This window comes from Hemitrygon akajei, chromosome 3 (assembly GCF_048418815.1).
Source record: "Hemitrygon akajei chromosome 3, sHemAka1.3, whole genome shotgun sequence".
In the NCBI taxonomy this organism is placed as follows: Eukaryota; Metazoa; Chordata; class Chondrichthyes; order Myliobatiformes; family Dasyatidae; genus Hemitrygon; species Hemitrygon akajei.
The window spans coordinates 3,156,429-3,172,425 of record NC_133126.1 but is presented as its reverse complement, the minus strand read 5'-3'; the positions used below and the strand labels follow the sequence as shown (position 1 = coordinate 3,172,425).

Here is a 15,997-nt window from a genome sequence, read left to right as displayed (position 1 = left end):
ATTTATAACTTAACTATTTATTTAATGGACATTATATATTTAATATAACTCAGTTTTTTCTCAATTATTTATCATGTAATTCATTATACTGTTCTCGTAAAGTTAACAAATTTCACGACATATGCCGGTGATATTAAATCTAGTTCAGAGTGAGTAGGGTGCAGTCTCCGGTGTATGTGCCTGCAAATTAAGATGTATAAATAGACAAGGCTAACTAAGGTTGTAGTAACTCTTAGCGGATGTTTTTATTTAACATGCAGAAACAGAAGGAACGCTTCCCCGAGTTGCAAGGCACGGGAGACAGCTGGGATAAAGACTACAGCAACAGAGAGCACATTGTTGTCCCCGTAATGTTCTTTCAACCTCAGATTCTAAATATAACCGGGGTCTGAAAGCAGTCGACCACAAACCCTCTCTGTTCCCTTTAATTTCTTTTGCGGTATTCCGGCAGATGATGCAGAATCCAACCTGCTGGTCCAAGCAGGCTCAATGCGAACACCGACAGGCACAGAACTGTCTTCTGTAAAAGCCACACAAAGAAACACATTTAACTCGGAGATAAACACTACGTTACCACTTTATCGATACCGAAATCTGTGCAGTGCCAAAAAAATCACCGACAAGCGTTAAGATTTTACAGAGAGGGAGCAAAAACGTTAACAACCCAATTTTTACCTTAAGAAAAGGAGAGTAAATTATTTAACATACTTTGATGAACTAGGGCAAGGAAAAATATATTCCTGAAAGACCCGTTAAAAAGCGAGCAAAATAACGGTGTGGATTTCAAAGTTCGTTGGGTTTAATAAACTGTGCAAAACTCAAAATTTCCGTGCGACCATCGGACCACAGAACATAAGAGCAGGATTTGGCTATTCGGCCCATCGAGACTGCACCATCATTCCGTTATGACTTATTCACTTTCCTTCGCAACCCTCACTCTCCTGCCTTCTCTCCGTAACCTTTGATGACTTGTAACTCCGAAATCGGATTTTACAAAATCTCGTCTTCGGGCAGCTTTATTTTGGAGTAATTTTGAAAATAAAGTTTTTTTTTCTACTGTGGGCCTACGTGACAGACACCAGGTTGCACAGGAGAAGACATGGCGGTGCCATGGATACAAACTTACCAAAGGGCCGATTTTCTCTTTTGGCGGTTTTACGTGAATATTCGCCTTTTGCATTAAGGTCTGCGTCACCGACAAACGGCAGCCAAACAGTCCTCGGAGAACGCCCGACATATCTTTGCTTTTTCTCTGTGCACTCCTCGGTTCAAACTGTGACTTGGATTTCTCACGGTCAGCGCCAAACTGACGGGGGCTGTGTAATTTGGCAATTTGTGATTTGTCCCGGAGAGGCAGGACCAGTTAGGCACGTCTGCTAGCAGAAACTTTGAGTATCACATTCAACATCAAATTATTCCAACTCACTTTATTTAGATGAGGGAACATCTCAGTCCTGTTAGCTAATCCACATTGGCTTCCTGCGTCTTTTAGAATTGATTTCAAAAATTAATTTACTTGTTTTTAAAGCTCTCAATGGTCTGGGACTGGAGAACCGTACATCACAGAATCGCTTTTGTTTTATAATCTGTTCGAGCTCTCAGGTCTTCTTCCACCGGTCTCTTAAATTTAAACAATCTCCCTCAAAAGATAATTGGCATGTCAGCTTTTCTGAACTACGCCCCAAACTGTGGAATTCAACATCTAAAACTATAAGGGATGCAGGCTCAGTCAACACGTTTAAACATCAGATCAAAACCTATTTATTTAACCTTGCTTTTAACCAACATCTTTTTATCTTTTATTAATTTTCATGTTTGCACTTTATCCCATTGTAAAACACTTTGAATTCCATCGTCTGTCTGGAAACTGCTCTATAAATCGGTTATTATTATTATTAAAATTAATAATTGTGCATAATTAACAGTGCTGGAAATTCTATTTGATGGAACTTTTATACAGATTTTCACATTGATAATACATCCCAATGCCTCTATGAATGCAAAGTTTTGTCCGGTGCTCTAACCTTAGGGATAAGAATAAAGTTAAAATTTCACTTGCCTCGTTACTCTGCAGACACTCCTGTGCCTAGCGTCACTTTAGGGACATATAATCAATATGTGCATATAAACTATATAATGTGTTATATTTATTGTATTTTTATTATTGAGTTCTTTATCTTATTGTGTATGTGTGTGTGTGGGAGAGAGAGTGTGCGCGCGCGTATGAGTGTGTGTGAGTGACTGTGTGTCGTGTTTGTGTGTATGTGCGTGTTTGCGTGTGTGTGCGTGTGTTATGTTTGTGTCAATGTGCGAGTGTGTGTGTGGTGTGTGTGTTTGTGTGTGTATATACTTGTGTGTGTGTGTGTGTGTGTATATACTTGTGTGTGTGTGTTTGTGTCTGCATGTGTTTGCGTGTGTGTTTTGTGGTGCGTCGGATCTGGAGAAAAATTTATTTTGTTCTCCTTTACACTAGTGAAGATTTGCGTCTAAGATGCGCGGGTGAGCGGCCATGCAGTAACTCAAGCGCTCCCATGCACATAGACGTTGTTTTCGTGCAGCTGGGATTTTATTTTATTTATTATTTTATTAAAGTGCAAAGCAGTTTTCAGGCCATGTAAAAATTTCTTGCTCAGAGCAATTGTTGGTCCGCGCAATTTTAGAAAAAAACAAATTAAAGGCAGCGTTGCACTTGTGTGCTGGAAATGACATTAATCAACCTCGATTGTTGCATGGATTGGATCCGACAATGCGCCCTCCTGGGCACTCGAGTATCTCAGCCGTGGGTAAGGGCTCCGATAGTTGTGTGTCACACTCAATTATCTTTTCTCCCACTGATCCAAATCAGTTTCAGGCCTGTATTATGCAAACATGACAACGGCAAATTCCCAGAGGCATCAGACTCCATCCAGTTACACCAAAGTTCAAACTCCTCTCGACCTCTTTCTCAACTCGTCCCAGCCAGCACTGCTCGGTTTTCCAATTTCCTGTCTTCAACAGTCTTTTTACTTTTGATAAAACCCTAATATTCAAACATGTTCAAATTAACCTTTCAAAATTCTATTTCACTATTTGCCAGTGCAAGTTCAGTTCAAGTTCTCAGATGGTCTCTTCAATTTGAAGCTAAAGTTCAGTTTATTGTCATTCAACCACACAGGTATACTAGTGATAGTGTGATCACTGGAGTTGAGTATGAGGAGTTGTCTGTCGGTGGTTCCTCGGGTGGCTGTAGAGGCTGATTGAGGATCCACATATTCTGGTGCAGTGTGGACACAAGCAAGTGGTGGCTGTGGTTTATCTACACGTCTACTGCCAAATGAAGCAACATCCCTCCAGACCAAGGTGCACAACACAGTCCATATCGAGTAGAAAAGGCAGCGACTTGCAGCAGTTGGAACTTTGAGCAGTGCTCAATCAGAGATCAGAAACCTGAGAAGATATAGTTTGCTCAGGTAGAAGAGATTGTGGCAATTTGGTGCTTTGAGCAGCTGCCCATCAATGTTTGGGATTGATAGGAACAAATTAAAGAAAGTCAGGGGCAAGTGGAGCAGCCAACTTTGGAGTGGTCAGAGTTAGAGTGGGGTTTTGAGGCTTTAGCTCTTCGGGGCTTCAGCAAGGAAGAGGCTTGAATGAGAGAAGGCAAAAAAAAATGCTGCAGCTTGAGTATTTTTTCTCCCCTGCTGTTTTTCCTTCTTTATATCTGCTCAGTTAGAAACAGTAAAGATGTCAGGCAGGAGAGTTGAATGGTCCTCTTGCGGGATGTGGGAAGGCAGGGAGACCTTGTGTTTCTGATGACTACGGCTGTAAGCAATGCATCCAGCTGCAGCTTCTAACAATCCGCATTCAGGAGCTGGAATTGCAACTGGATGAACTCTAGATCATTCAGGAGGCTGAAGGGGTGATAGATGGGACACATAGAGAAGCAGTTACACCCAAGGTGCAGGACACAGGAAATTGGGTGGCAGTCAGGAAGGAGAAGAAGGTTCAGGTTAAGGAGCCAATGCAGAGTACCCCTCTAGCCATCCCCCCTCAACTACAGGTTTGGATACTGTTGGGGGGGGGGGGAAATGACCTAGCAGAGGAAAGACAGGTCTCTGGCACTGAGTCTGGCTCCGTGACTCAGAAGGGAAGGGGGGGAAGCACACCGTGGTGACAGGGGATTCATTAGTTAGGGGTACAGACAGGAGGTTCAGACCGAGATTCCCAGAGGGAATGTTGCCTCCCGGGTGCTAGAGCCTGGGATATTTTGGATCGAGTCCGTAAGTGGGACAGTGAGCAGCCAGAGCTCATGGTCCATCAGGTACCAATGACGTGGGTGGGATGAGTGATGAGGTTCTGCATGGGGAGTTCAGGGAGTTCGGTACTATGTTAAAAGGCAGGAACTCCAGGGTTGTGATCTCAGGATTGCTAACTGTGTCACATGTTAACACGTGGCTAAAGAGTTAGTGTCAGAGGAAGGGCATAGAATTTGAATCATTGGGCTCTCTTCCAAGAAAATTGGGACCTGTACAGAAGAGATGGTTTGTACCTGAACTGGAAGGGGACTAACATGCTTGTAGGAAGGTTTGCTAGTGCTGCACAGGAGGAAGGAGTGAGTTTTAAACGAGAGTCACAGGGGATAGGAACAGTTAGTGGAGAGGTTGTGGAGACAGATGTTATTAAGATCTCAGACAAAGTCGGGAATCAAAAGGTTGAGCAAGGTACGACTAGGGTCCTGATGTTCATATATTTCAATGCAAGAAGTATTGCAGGAAAGGCAGTTGAGCTCAGGGCATGATTCTGATCTGGAATTATGATATTGTGGCCATTAGTGGGACTTGGTTGCGGGAGGGGCAGGATTTACAGCTCAATATTCCAGGGTTTCATTGTTTTAGCTGCACAGAGTGGGAGGGATTAAAGGAGGAGGGGTGGCGTTCCTATTCAAGGAAAATGTCATGGCTCAGTACTGGATATTCTTCAGCAGACTGGTGAATTCGTCTACTGAGGCATTATGGGTGGAACTCAATACGAAAGGTATGACCACATTAATGGGGCTACATTGCAGGCCACTGAACAGTCCGTGTGTTACGACCGCACCAGCCTCCAGAGTTTAGGGGCTCTGACTCTCTTAAATAAGGATAGCTGGCACTGCCCCTTTAAAGATCTGGGCCCACCCTGCTAACTGGTCATCATGTTTTGGCGGCAGAGTTGTAATATTTAAAGAGCACTTGAACTGAGGTTCAGGGTTCAATCGTCAGCTCAACTTCGTAGTCTCGTCTAATGTCTAGTTTGGAACCCCGTCTTTATTTCAGCCTCGTGTCATGTCTCAGTTCTGCTCTCACTTACTCCAGTGCTTGGATCCTAACCATCCTTACCTGGGGCTCTCATCACAGTACGATCAAGGCCAACATGGACCCAGTGGAGCTCCAGAGCCTGTCCAATGTGGAGGCCAGCCACAGACAGAACATTTCTGGACAGACTCTGGAGAAACCTCCAGGTTGCCGGGTGCCAACTATTGCAAGGAGGAAGCCACTGTCGTTCGGGTGAGGCTGTCATTCGTTCTGTGAGCCAGTCGGTCTTCCGACCCCAGAGAGATTGAGCGGTGACCCGGCTCTTGCATCCACTTCCTCACTCAATGTTCATTGGTGTTTGAACTCCAGCCATCCTGGCCCCAGGAATATGGCCTTCGTGATCTCTATCCTGACCGGGAGAGCCCTGGCCTGGACCAGCGTGCACTGGGAGCAAAGCTCGGACCATCTGATGATGGTGCGTCAGAGTAGTCGGTCAACAATCGACTAAGATATTGAATTTCAGACTCTGGCGGCAGAAAGTTGCAGAAGTGGGGTGGCCTTGGCCACATTGTACCGCCACTGACTCCAGGGCAAACTAGAGGATGCCCTTGCCTTGGGAGAGCTGGAGAGGACCCAGAGGCTTTGATTGATTGTTCAATCCATCCGCCTCAATAATCGCCTGGCGGAGTGACAGTGGGACTACCTCAAGATGTTAAAGAGGGCTAGCCTGAGCCTGGCCTCAACACATCGCGGTTTCACGTCTTAAATCGGACAACATCCCCTGCTGAAGATCCTGTTGAGCCCATGCAGAGCAGCTGCACCAGACTCCCCACTGATGTGAGTCTCCGGTATCGGTGTTAAGGTTGCTGCACTTCCTGTGTGGAAGCAGGTCACCTGTGGGACGAATAGTGAAACCCAACAGCATGAATGGCAGCGATGCTTCACTACCAGATGAACTCAACGCCTTCTATGCAAGCTTTGAAAGGGAGAACAGAACTACAGCTGTGAAGATCCCTGCTGCACCTGATGACCCTGTGATCTCTGTCTCAGAGGCCGATGTTAGACTCCAAAGAGAGTGAACCCTTGAGAGGCGGAAGGCCCCGATGGAGTACCTGGTAAGGCTCTGAAAACCTGCGCCAACTGTTATGAACCCCATAACTGGGTCACTTACCAGCAAAGATAGAGAGGTCCGCTGAAGTCTGATGGTACCATTTTTAAACATTTTTATTTATAAAGGGGCACAAAAGTAAGGTTAATACAAACATTCAGATAATATACGTTGTCAATACTCAATCTAAAGCACAGGTATAGTAATAATCAACAATTCGAAGTAGCTCTATCGTTTGTCAAGGGTTAAAACTATTGTCCGATGGAAATATAAAAAGTCTCGCCAGTTCATGAAGGCTTTTAGCCGTTTGAGGGACCGCTGGGTGTTCACGGGTTGGAGAGAGAAAATAAACTTGCCAGCCATCTGGACTCAAATCGTGGAATCGGGAACGTGATTTCCCCATTGTCAGTTCGGAATCCTTTTCGGGGTTATTAGCCACTCGATTCCCTAGCTAGGGGATCCAAATCACACGTGGCTCCCGAGCAGCTTCCCGTTCTTACGGGAACGATGAGCGATGGTGTCTCCGTCTGGTGCGTTGCTGGAGTACTGCCTCCTGCAGTCTCCGTTTTATCATGGCTGGCAGAGTTGTAGATGTCAATCAAGGTAGGGTGATACAATCCCCACCCCCACATTGCCCGAGGGTGTCCATGTCCCTGATAGCTGGCACGTACTATAGAGTTGCAATTCACACAGGTGCCTCTAAGAACAATGGTCAAATCCGTTGCATTGTCTCTCATTTCCTGGGTCCAAGACCCGAATTAATAGCGATCTTGCGATTCTCCGGAAGGAGGGGGCTGGTCCCACACCCTTCGGCCCCTCAGAGCTGTGGTACATTCATAACACAATTTGGACCTCAGACGGGCGAGGTAGCCCTGAGAGGAATAGGAAAGTGGACAGAAATGGTGTCCTTACATAGGGTCATTTTGGATTGTGAGCTGGTGTATGGATCAGTTGAAATAGGGGTGCTATCAGAATTCCCGAGAACTTCCTCCTTGGGAACGATTTAGCGGGGGGTACGATTTGGTCAACCATGACTATGACCCGCCGACCGGTGCAAGTCGAGGCCCCGCCCATAGCGTCCCCGAGCTATACCGCATGCGCGGTCACTCGCAGCCTGTCGAGATCGGCAGCTGAGAACGGGAGCAGTTTAAAATTGGCCAGTTTTGATTTGGCTGAGATGTCTTTACCGACCCTGTGCCACGAGGGTTTAGAGGGTGGTAAAACGAGGAATAGTAACATAAAAGGGGGTAAGGGAGAGGAGATAGATCTGCCCTTAGCGAAGAGAAAGGTCCTAGAGGTAGGAAATAAAGATGAGAAACGGAAAAAGCTGTTAAAAGGTCCAGAGTTGGACATAGATGATCTGTCGGGGGTGGCAGCCCTGTTTGAAGAAGTTGAGAGTTATCAAGGTGTTCCCGATAATGAAATGAGGGCAGTCCTAGATGAAAAGGATGCCATTACCTTGGAGAGGTCTGCTGGGTTGGCAGATGAGGTTTTTTCAGCCCGCGGGGTTGAGTTTACTCCGGAAGGGAGTTGCCCAGAGAGGAACTGAGAGGATCAGGGGAATTTAGAATTTGAAAAGGGTACGGGTATTGAAAGCCTGGAAGAGGCAGATGTCCCATTTGAGTGTGTCCAAGATGTGGATGCACGTGGTACTGAACCTAGTAATGGAGCTCAGAAAAAGTCTGAGGTATTTGATTCAGTTGAAAAGGAATGCAGTCCCTGTGGGTCAGATGGACTGGGTTCAGTGAAGACAGGGTTAACCCTGGTAATTGGGGGAAGTGAGGGTTCCCAGGTGTTTGTACACGAAGGGGTGGTGAACCTTAAAGTGGAACTCGACCATGGGGGGGATAAACATTATTATTGAAGGGAACGGAAAGTTTGTAGTTCCCAAATCAAATGAAAAAATTTTAAACCCGGCAGCTCGCTTACAGAGTAAGTCGAGAGCTGCAGGGGCCCCACACGCTATTGTTATTCAAGGGTGTGGGGTGAACAGGCAGCACTTGACAGGCTGTCTGGAAAAAGCAGGATCGCTTGCAGATCTTAAATTGGAAACTAATAGCATGACGGGTCCTGAAGAGAAAAATAGCAACTTGCTTCAAACTAAAGAATTGGGTAGAAATGAAATAGGTCTGGGATCCGGTGTTGATACGAGAACTCCTATGAATAAGGCGGACGGGAGTTTACCCTGCCAAACTACTCAAGTTCCTCCCGTAGAAACTCACCAAAAAAAAGGTGATGGTTAATGGGGGCGCCATTTTAAATAGGAAAACTGGCTGTACGGGATTTTGACAAAGCATGTGAATAACAAAGACAACCCCCTTGGAACCTGCCTGTTAAGTTGAAATCTGACGCTACCAGCCTTCAGTCAGGTACAAGAGAAACAAAAAAAAATATTAAAGGAAGTGCCACTGTACTCGTTACCTGTTTAGATGCTGAATTAAATGTATGACTGTATAACTCTGTAGTGACATGGAAAGCTTGTGTATTGTGTTAGATTCTAAAATCCTGTAAGCCTCTGTACCACTTTGTTTTCACCACTGGTGAAAACGCTTTGAAGAAAGGGGGTGTTATGAATATACCACAGCTCTGAGGGGCCAAAGGGTGCGGGACCAGCCCCCTCCTTCCGGAGAATCGCAAGATCGCTATTAATTCGGGTCTTGGACCCAGGAAATGAGAGACAATGCAACGGATTTGACCATTGTTCTTAGAGGCACCTGTGTGAATTGCAACTCTATAGTACATGCCAGCTATCAGGGACATGAACACCCAGCGGTCCCTCAAACGGCTAAAAGCCTTCATGAACTGGCGAGACTTTTTATATTTCCATCGGACAATAGTTTTACCCCTAGACAAATGATAGAGCTACTTCGAATTGTTGATTATTACTATACCCGTGCTTTAGATTGAGTATTGACGACGTATATTATCTGAATGTTTGTATTAACCTTACTTTTGTGCCCCTTTATAAATAAAAATATTTAAAAATGGTACCATCAGACTTCAGCGGACCTCTCTATCTTTGCTGGTAAGTGACCCAGTTATGGGGTTCATAACAATTGTAATACGTACGGCTAATTAATGATAGCTCTGCCCCCGTGTCTCTCCAAATCCGCATGGGAATTGGTGGGTCCCCCTCCCTCACAGACACGGTTCCGTGTGACAGATAAATCTCAGACCCCTCGCTCTCTCTGCTTACCCGGGACTCTCTTGCCGATTTACTGATTACCACTGCACACCCGATAGGGACCGCTGCTTTCCCTTTTTCTGGCTCCTTTCTCGGAGCAAAGCACCTAGATGCAATATGTCCTCCCTTCCCACAATTAAAACAGGTCAAGCCCAGAAATCTCGGGCCGCCTGGCCTTTCCCCTTCAACGTTACCACTAGCTCCCGGCGGGACCTCTGCCTCAACCGACGGACTTTCTCGGTCGTTCCCACGGTCTCTCGGGGTACTTTTATTCGAGGGAAACTTTGTCTTGTGGGTTAGGGCATATTCATCTGCGAACCTAGCAATTTCCGAGATGGACTTATTCGGCTTCTCATTCAAATGCATCCGGATCTCCTCCGGAACACACCCTTTTAATTCCTCAATCAAAAATAACTCCCTGATACACCCATAATCCCCGTCCACATGTTCCGCAGTGCACCAACAGTCCAAGAGCACACCCTTTTCATGGGCTAGCTCGGTATACGTTTGATTCCACCCTTTCCGTAAATTTCTGAACCTTTGTCTATACGTTTCAGGTACTAGCTCGTAACTCCGGAGAATGGCCTCCTTTACTTTGGCATAATTCTCCGCTTCCCCCTCCTCGACGGCCAATGCCGCATATGCTCGTTGTGCCTTCCCTTTTAACACACTTTGTAACAACGCCACCCACTGCTCTTTGGGCCACTTCTGATTTACTGTCACCTTTTCAAAAAGCAAGAAATAACTATCAACATCTGACTCTTCGAATGGAGGTACTACCCTCAACTCCCGACTAACATTAAACCTCTCCTCTCGATCTAACCCTGGATCTCTTCGCTCTTTCCTTAACTTCTCCATCTCTAAGTCATGTTCCCTCTGTTTCTGTTTCTCCTCATACTCTCTTTGCTTTTCAGCTCGGTCCTGCTCTCTCTCAGCCCGTTCCTTCTCCTTCTCAGCTGCTTCTAGCTCTTTTAGCTGAATTTCATGCTGTCTTTGCCTCTCAGCTTGGTCCTGCTCTTTTTTCACCTCTAACCCCTTTAGTTGGAGCTCCTGGTCCCGTTTCACCTCTAACTCCTTTAGATGGAACGCCTGCTCCCTTTGTTTGTCGGCCCTTTCTTTTTCTTTCTCAGCCCTTTCTTTCTCTCTCTCAGCCCATTCTTTCTCTCTCTCAGCCCGTTCTTTCTCTTTCTCGGCTGCTTCTAGCTGCTTTATTTTAAATTCATGTTCCAACCTTAATTTCTCCAACTCTAACTGATCCGTCCCACTCGCTAGTACCTTTTCAGGGATATTTTCCAACTCCTCAGCTGCAAACACCTTCTTCCCAATGTAATACTGAGTTATGACCCTTCGCACTTCCCACTTTTTCATTGATGACCTCACCTCTGTGAGGCTTAACCCCTTCGCCAGATTTACCAAGTCTAATTTTGTAGCCGCCTCTAGCGCCCCCAGAGTCGGGTCTTTCATAAATTCATCCACGTCCATCTTTGCTGGTTTCCCGTCTGGCTACCCGCGTACCAGATCCAAATTTTTTGACTTACAAACCCAATTCACTGACCTCCCAATTTGGTATCAAATCTCGAGACGAGGCCCCATGTTGTTATGAACCCCATAACTGGGTCACTTACCAGCAAAGATAGAGAGGTTCGCTGAAGTCTGATGGTACCATTTTTAAACGTTTTTATTTATAAAGGGGCACAAAAGTAAGGTTAATACAAACATTCAGATAATATACGTCGTCAATACTCAATCTAAAGCACGGGTATAGTAATAATCAACAATTCGAAGTAGCTCTATCGTTTGTCTAGGGGTAAAACTATTGTCCGATGGAAATATAAAAAGTCTCGCCAGTTCATGAAGGCTTTTAGCCGTTTGAGGGACCGCTGGGTGTTCATGTCCCTGATAGCTGGCACGTACTATAGAGTTGCAATTCACACAGATGCCTCTAAGAACAATGGTCAAATCCGTTGCATTGTCTCTCATTTCCTGGGTCCAAGACCCGAATTAATAGCGATCTTGCGATTCTCCGGAAGGAGGGGGGCTGGTCCCGCACCCTTCGGCCCCTCAGAGCTGTGGTATATTCATAACACAACCAACTGGCGGGAGTATTCAAGAACATCTTCAACCTCTCACTGCGATGGGCAGAAATTCCCACTTGCTTCAAAATGGCAACAATTATACCAGTGTCTAAGAAGAATAATGTGAGCTGCCTTAATGACTATCGCCCGGTAGCACTCACATCGACAGCGATTAAATGCTTTGAGAGGTTGGTCATGACTAGACTGAACTCCTGCCTCAGCAAGGACCTGGACCCACTGCAATTTGCCTATCGCTACAATAGGTCAACAGCAGATGCAATCTCAATGGCTCTTCACATGGCTTTAGACCACCTGGATAACACAAACACCTACATCAGGATGCTGTTCATCAACTATAGTTCAACATTTAATACCACCATTCCCACAATCCTGATTGAGAAGTTGCAGATCCTGTGTCTCTGTACCTCCCTCTGTAAATGCTTCCTTGATTTCCTAACAGGAAGACCACAATCTGTGCAGATTGATGATAACATATCCTCCTCGCTGACGATTAACACCTCAGGGGTATGTGCTTAGCCCACTGCTCTGCTCTCCATATACACATGACTGTGTGGCTAGGCATAGCTCAAATACCATCTATAAATTTGCTGATGATACAACCATTGTTGGTAGAATCTCAGATGGTAACGAAAGGGCGTACAGGAGCAAGATATACCAACTAGTGGAGTGGTGTCACAGCAACAACTTGGCACTCAATGTCAGTAAGATGAAAGAGCTGATTGTGGACTTCAGGAAGGGTAAGACAAAGGAACACATACCAATCCTCATAGACAGATCAGAAGTGGAGAGAGTGAGCAGTTTCAAGTTCCTGGGTGTCAAGATCTCAGGATCTAACCTGGTCCCAACATAGCGATGCAGCTATAAAGAAAGCAAGACAGCGGCTATACTTCATTAGGAGTTCGAAGAGATTTGGTATGTCAACAAATACACTCAAAAACTTCTATAGTTGTACCGTGGAGAGCATTCTGACAGACTGCATCACTGTCTAATATGGAGGGGCTACTGCACAGGACCAAAAGAAGCAGAAGAGGGTTGTAAATCTAGTCAGCTCCATCTTGGGTACTAGCCTACAAAGTACCCAGAACATCTTCAGGGAGCGGTGTCTCAGAAAGGCAGCATCCTTATTAAGGACCTCCAGCACCCAGGGCATGCCCTTTTCTCACTGTTACCATCAGGTAGGAGGTACAGAAGCCTGACGGCACACACTCAGCGATTCAGGAACAGCTTCTTGCCCTCTGCCATCTGATTCCTAAATGAACATTGAACCCATGAACACTACCTCAATTTTTTTTTTGTAATTTATTTTTTTATTGAAGTTCATCATCAAACAAATATTTCCATAAGATGTATTTCAGTCATTGTACATATATATCATATAATCATATATGTCACAAATCTCCACATAGTATTTATCTGAGGAATACACTTATAGAAAAGAGTGGAGAGAAAAAACAAGCAAAAGGAAAAAACTCTGTACAAGTAGGAAGTTGTGGCAACCCACTTCCCAGCGCACTCGAACCGGCTCACAAAGTGGCGCACGCCGGCATTGAGGCCAGTCCCAAAGAGGGCACCAAGCCTGCTTCACCAGCAAGGGGAAAAGCCCAGGCGTGGGACAGGACTGTGAATACGCGCCCCCTACAGCATTCCCGCCCGGGGAGAGCGGGATCAGGAAGGCTTTAAAGTGAGGCCAAGTTTGAATAAACCCCTTTTGTAACTGCAGCTCACCAACTCGATGTCATTATTTCAGCGCTGCGTGTCGCACACCGCTACAATTGGTGACCCCGACGGCCCAAACGATATTTGGACCGGAGATGAACGACGCCGGATCTGTTCATGCGGTTTTGTTAAAACTGCCAAGCTTCTGGACGCTGCGACCTCACCTATGGTTCAAGCAAGCAGAAGCCCAATTCCACATTCAGCAGATAACCTCGGATGCCACACGTTACTACTACGTGGTGAGCTCCCTCGACCAGGAGACAGCCGCCCAGGTTGAGGAGTTCATACAATCGCCCCCAGTGGACGGCAAATACACAGAATTCAAAGCCTTGCTCATAAGGACTTTCGGACTCTCACAGTGCGAGCAAGATGCACGCTTACTGCACCTGGATGGTTTGGGGGACAGGCCACCGTCGGCTTTGATGAACGAGATGCTGTCCCTGGCCAAAGGTCACAAGCCCTGCCTCATGTTTGAGCAGGCGTTCCTAGAGCAGCTGCCCGAGGACATATGCCTGCTGCTGTCCGACACGGATTTCAGCGACCCCCGGAAGGTAGCGGCCCGGGCGGACGTGCTGTGGAAAGCCAAGAAGGAGAGTGGGGCATCCGTCGCACAGATCACCAGGCCACGCTCCCAGCAGCAGACCAGACCAGGCCCGGCCGCAAAGCCCGCTAACCCCAGAGGCAGGGGTGAGGAGACCAACGAACAATGGTGCTCCTACCACCAGCAGTGGGGCGCAGAAGCTCGCCTCTGTAGCCCACTCTACAAGTTCCCGGTGTTACGTTCCCCAGTAACCGGGTCGTTTTCCAGCAAAGATAGATGGATGTACCGAAACCTGATGCTACTATTTTCAAACGTTTTTATTTATAAAGGGGCACAAACGTATGGTTAATACAAAACATTCAGATCATATACGTCGTCACAACTCAATCTAAAGCACAGGTATAGTAATAATCAATCAGAAATAAGCTCTACAGTTGTCTAGGGGTAATGTAGATATATATCGTTTACTGGATATTTAAAAGTCTTTTTGCAGTCACTGCAGTTCCACCAGCCGCCGTCGGTTGTGGTGTCGCGTTGGTGCACTTTTGTTAGAAAGAGAGAGAGAGAGAGATGTCATTAAACAGCTTCACCTGCCCGGTTCCCTACGGAGCACCGCCGTGGAATCAGAAGAGCAGGCTTCCCGGTTGTTAGTTAAAAGCGATTGTCTGTGATTCCATCCACAGACTCCCGATCCGGAGTCTAACGCATGTGGTTTCCTTCAGAATGGCGTCCCGCTCCGACGGGAAGCACTACTGTGTCTTCTTCGTGTGTCTCCTTGGTGCGTCTGAGGCCCCGCCTCGGCAGCCCACCTTTTTATCTGGACTGGCAGGGTTGTAGATGTCAATCGGGGGGGGGGTGAGGCAATCTTTCCCCCATTCCCTATCTCACATGGCCCTGAAGGTCTGCACGTAGCCCACGTCCTTATTTCACAAAAGGTGCCTCCCAAAACAATGGCTGTGTCCAAGGCTTTGTCTTGCTGAGCGGCCAATCCACATTCCAGACCGTAAGGCTCTCTCTCTCTGGTGATTCTCCCAAAGGAGGGGGCTGAGGTCATAACACCGGGAAACGCCAGGGCCAGCCGCCGCTGATTGTTATGGCAGCTGGCCATTGGGATAACCTCCTGTATGTCTGGGACAAGCAGTCGGGATGCCGTTTTTTGGTCGACACCGGAGCCGAGATCAGCGTCTTACCTCCAACGAGTTACGACACCCGCAACAGAGAACTGGGTCCCACCCTGAGGGCCGTGAACAGCAGCACAGTAAGGACATACAGCACCCGTATGGCGCGGCTACAGTTCGGCTCCAGCCAGTTCACGTGGGACTTCACACTGGCCGCCGTAGCCCAACCGCTCCTAGGAGCGGGTTTTTTGCGAGCTCACAGCCTGCTGGTCAACCTGCCAAGGAAGAGATTGGTCCACACCGAGACCTTTCAAACGTTCTCCCTGGGTGAAACCCAGTTGCTGGCCCCACACCTAGACTCCATCACACTGTCCGACAACGACTTCACCAGAGTCCTGGTGGATTTTCCATCGGTTCTGGCACCGCAGTTCATGGTAGCCATGCCCAGACACGGTGTACAGCACCACATCCCGACAAAAGGACTACCCCTCCACGCCCGTGCTTGAAGGCTTCCCCCGGACAAGCTCCGACTGGCGAAGGAGGAGTTCAAGTGGATGGAGGAATTGGGGATCATATGGCAGTCCAACAGCCCATGGACCTCCCCCCTGCACATGGTGCCCAAAGCAACAGGGGGCTGGAGACCATGCGGCGACTACCGCAGGCTGATCGAGGCTACCACACCGGACCGCTACCCTGTGCCGCACATTCAGGACTTTGCAGCAAACCTGCACGGTGCACGGATCTTCTCCAAGGAAGACCTCGTCCGGGGATACCATCAAATCCCGATGCATCCGGACGACGTCCCCAAAACGGCACTCATCACCCCATTCAGCCTTTTCGAGTTCCTCCGCATGCCGTTCGGCCTAAAGAATGCCGCACAGATGTTTCAGTGGTTAATGGACACAGTGGGACGCGACCTGGACTTCGCTTTCATCTATTTGGACGACATCCTCATAGCCAGCAGCAG

General features: G+C 47.2%; 1 protein-coding gene across 1 annotated transcript; it reads right to left on the bottom strand.

Annotated features, from left to right (window-relative positions):
• Positions 1–220: 220 nt before the first annotated feature.
• On the bottom strand, positions 221–1,588 carry LOC140723078 (cytochrome c oxidase subunit 8A, mitochondrial). The gene is made up of 2 exons (XM_073037699.1): positions 1,127–1,588; positions 221–520 (listed from the first exon to the last, which is right to left on the bottom strand). Exons 1-2 carry the CDS (start codon positions 1,235–1,237, stop codon positions 425–427), a joined length of 207 nt encoding a protein of 68 aa, XP_072893800.1. The 5' UTR covers positions 1,238–1,588; the 3' UTR covers positions 221–424.
• Positions 1,589–15,997: the final 14,409 nt, after the last annotated feature.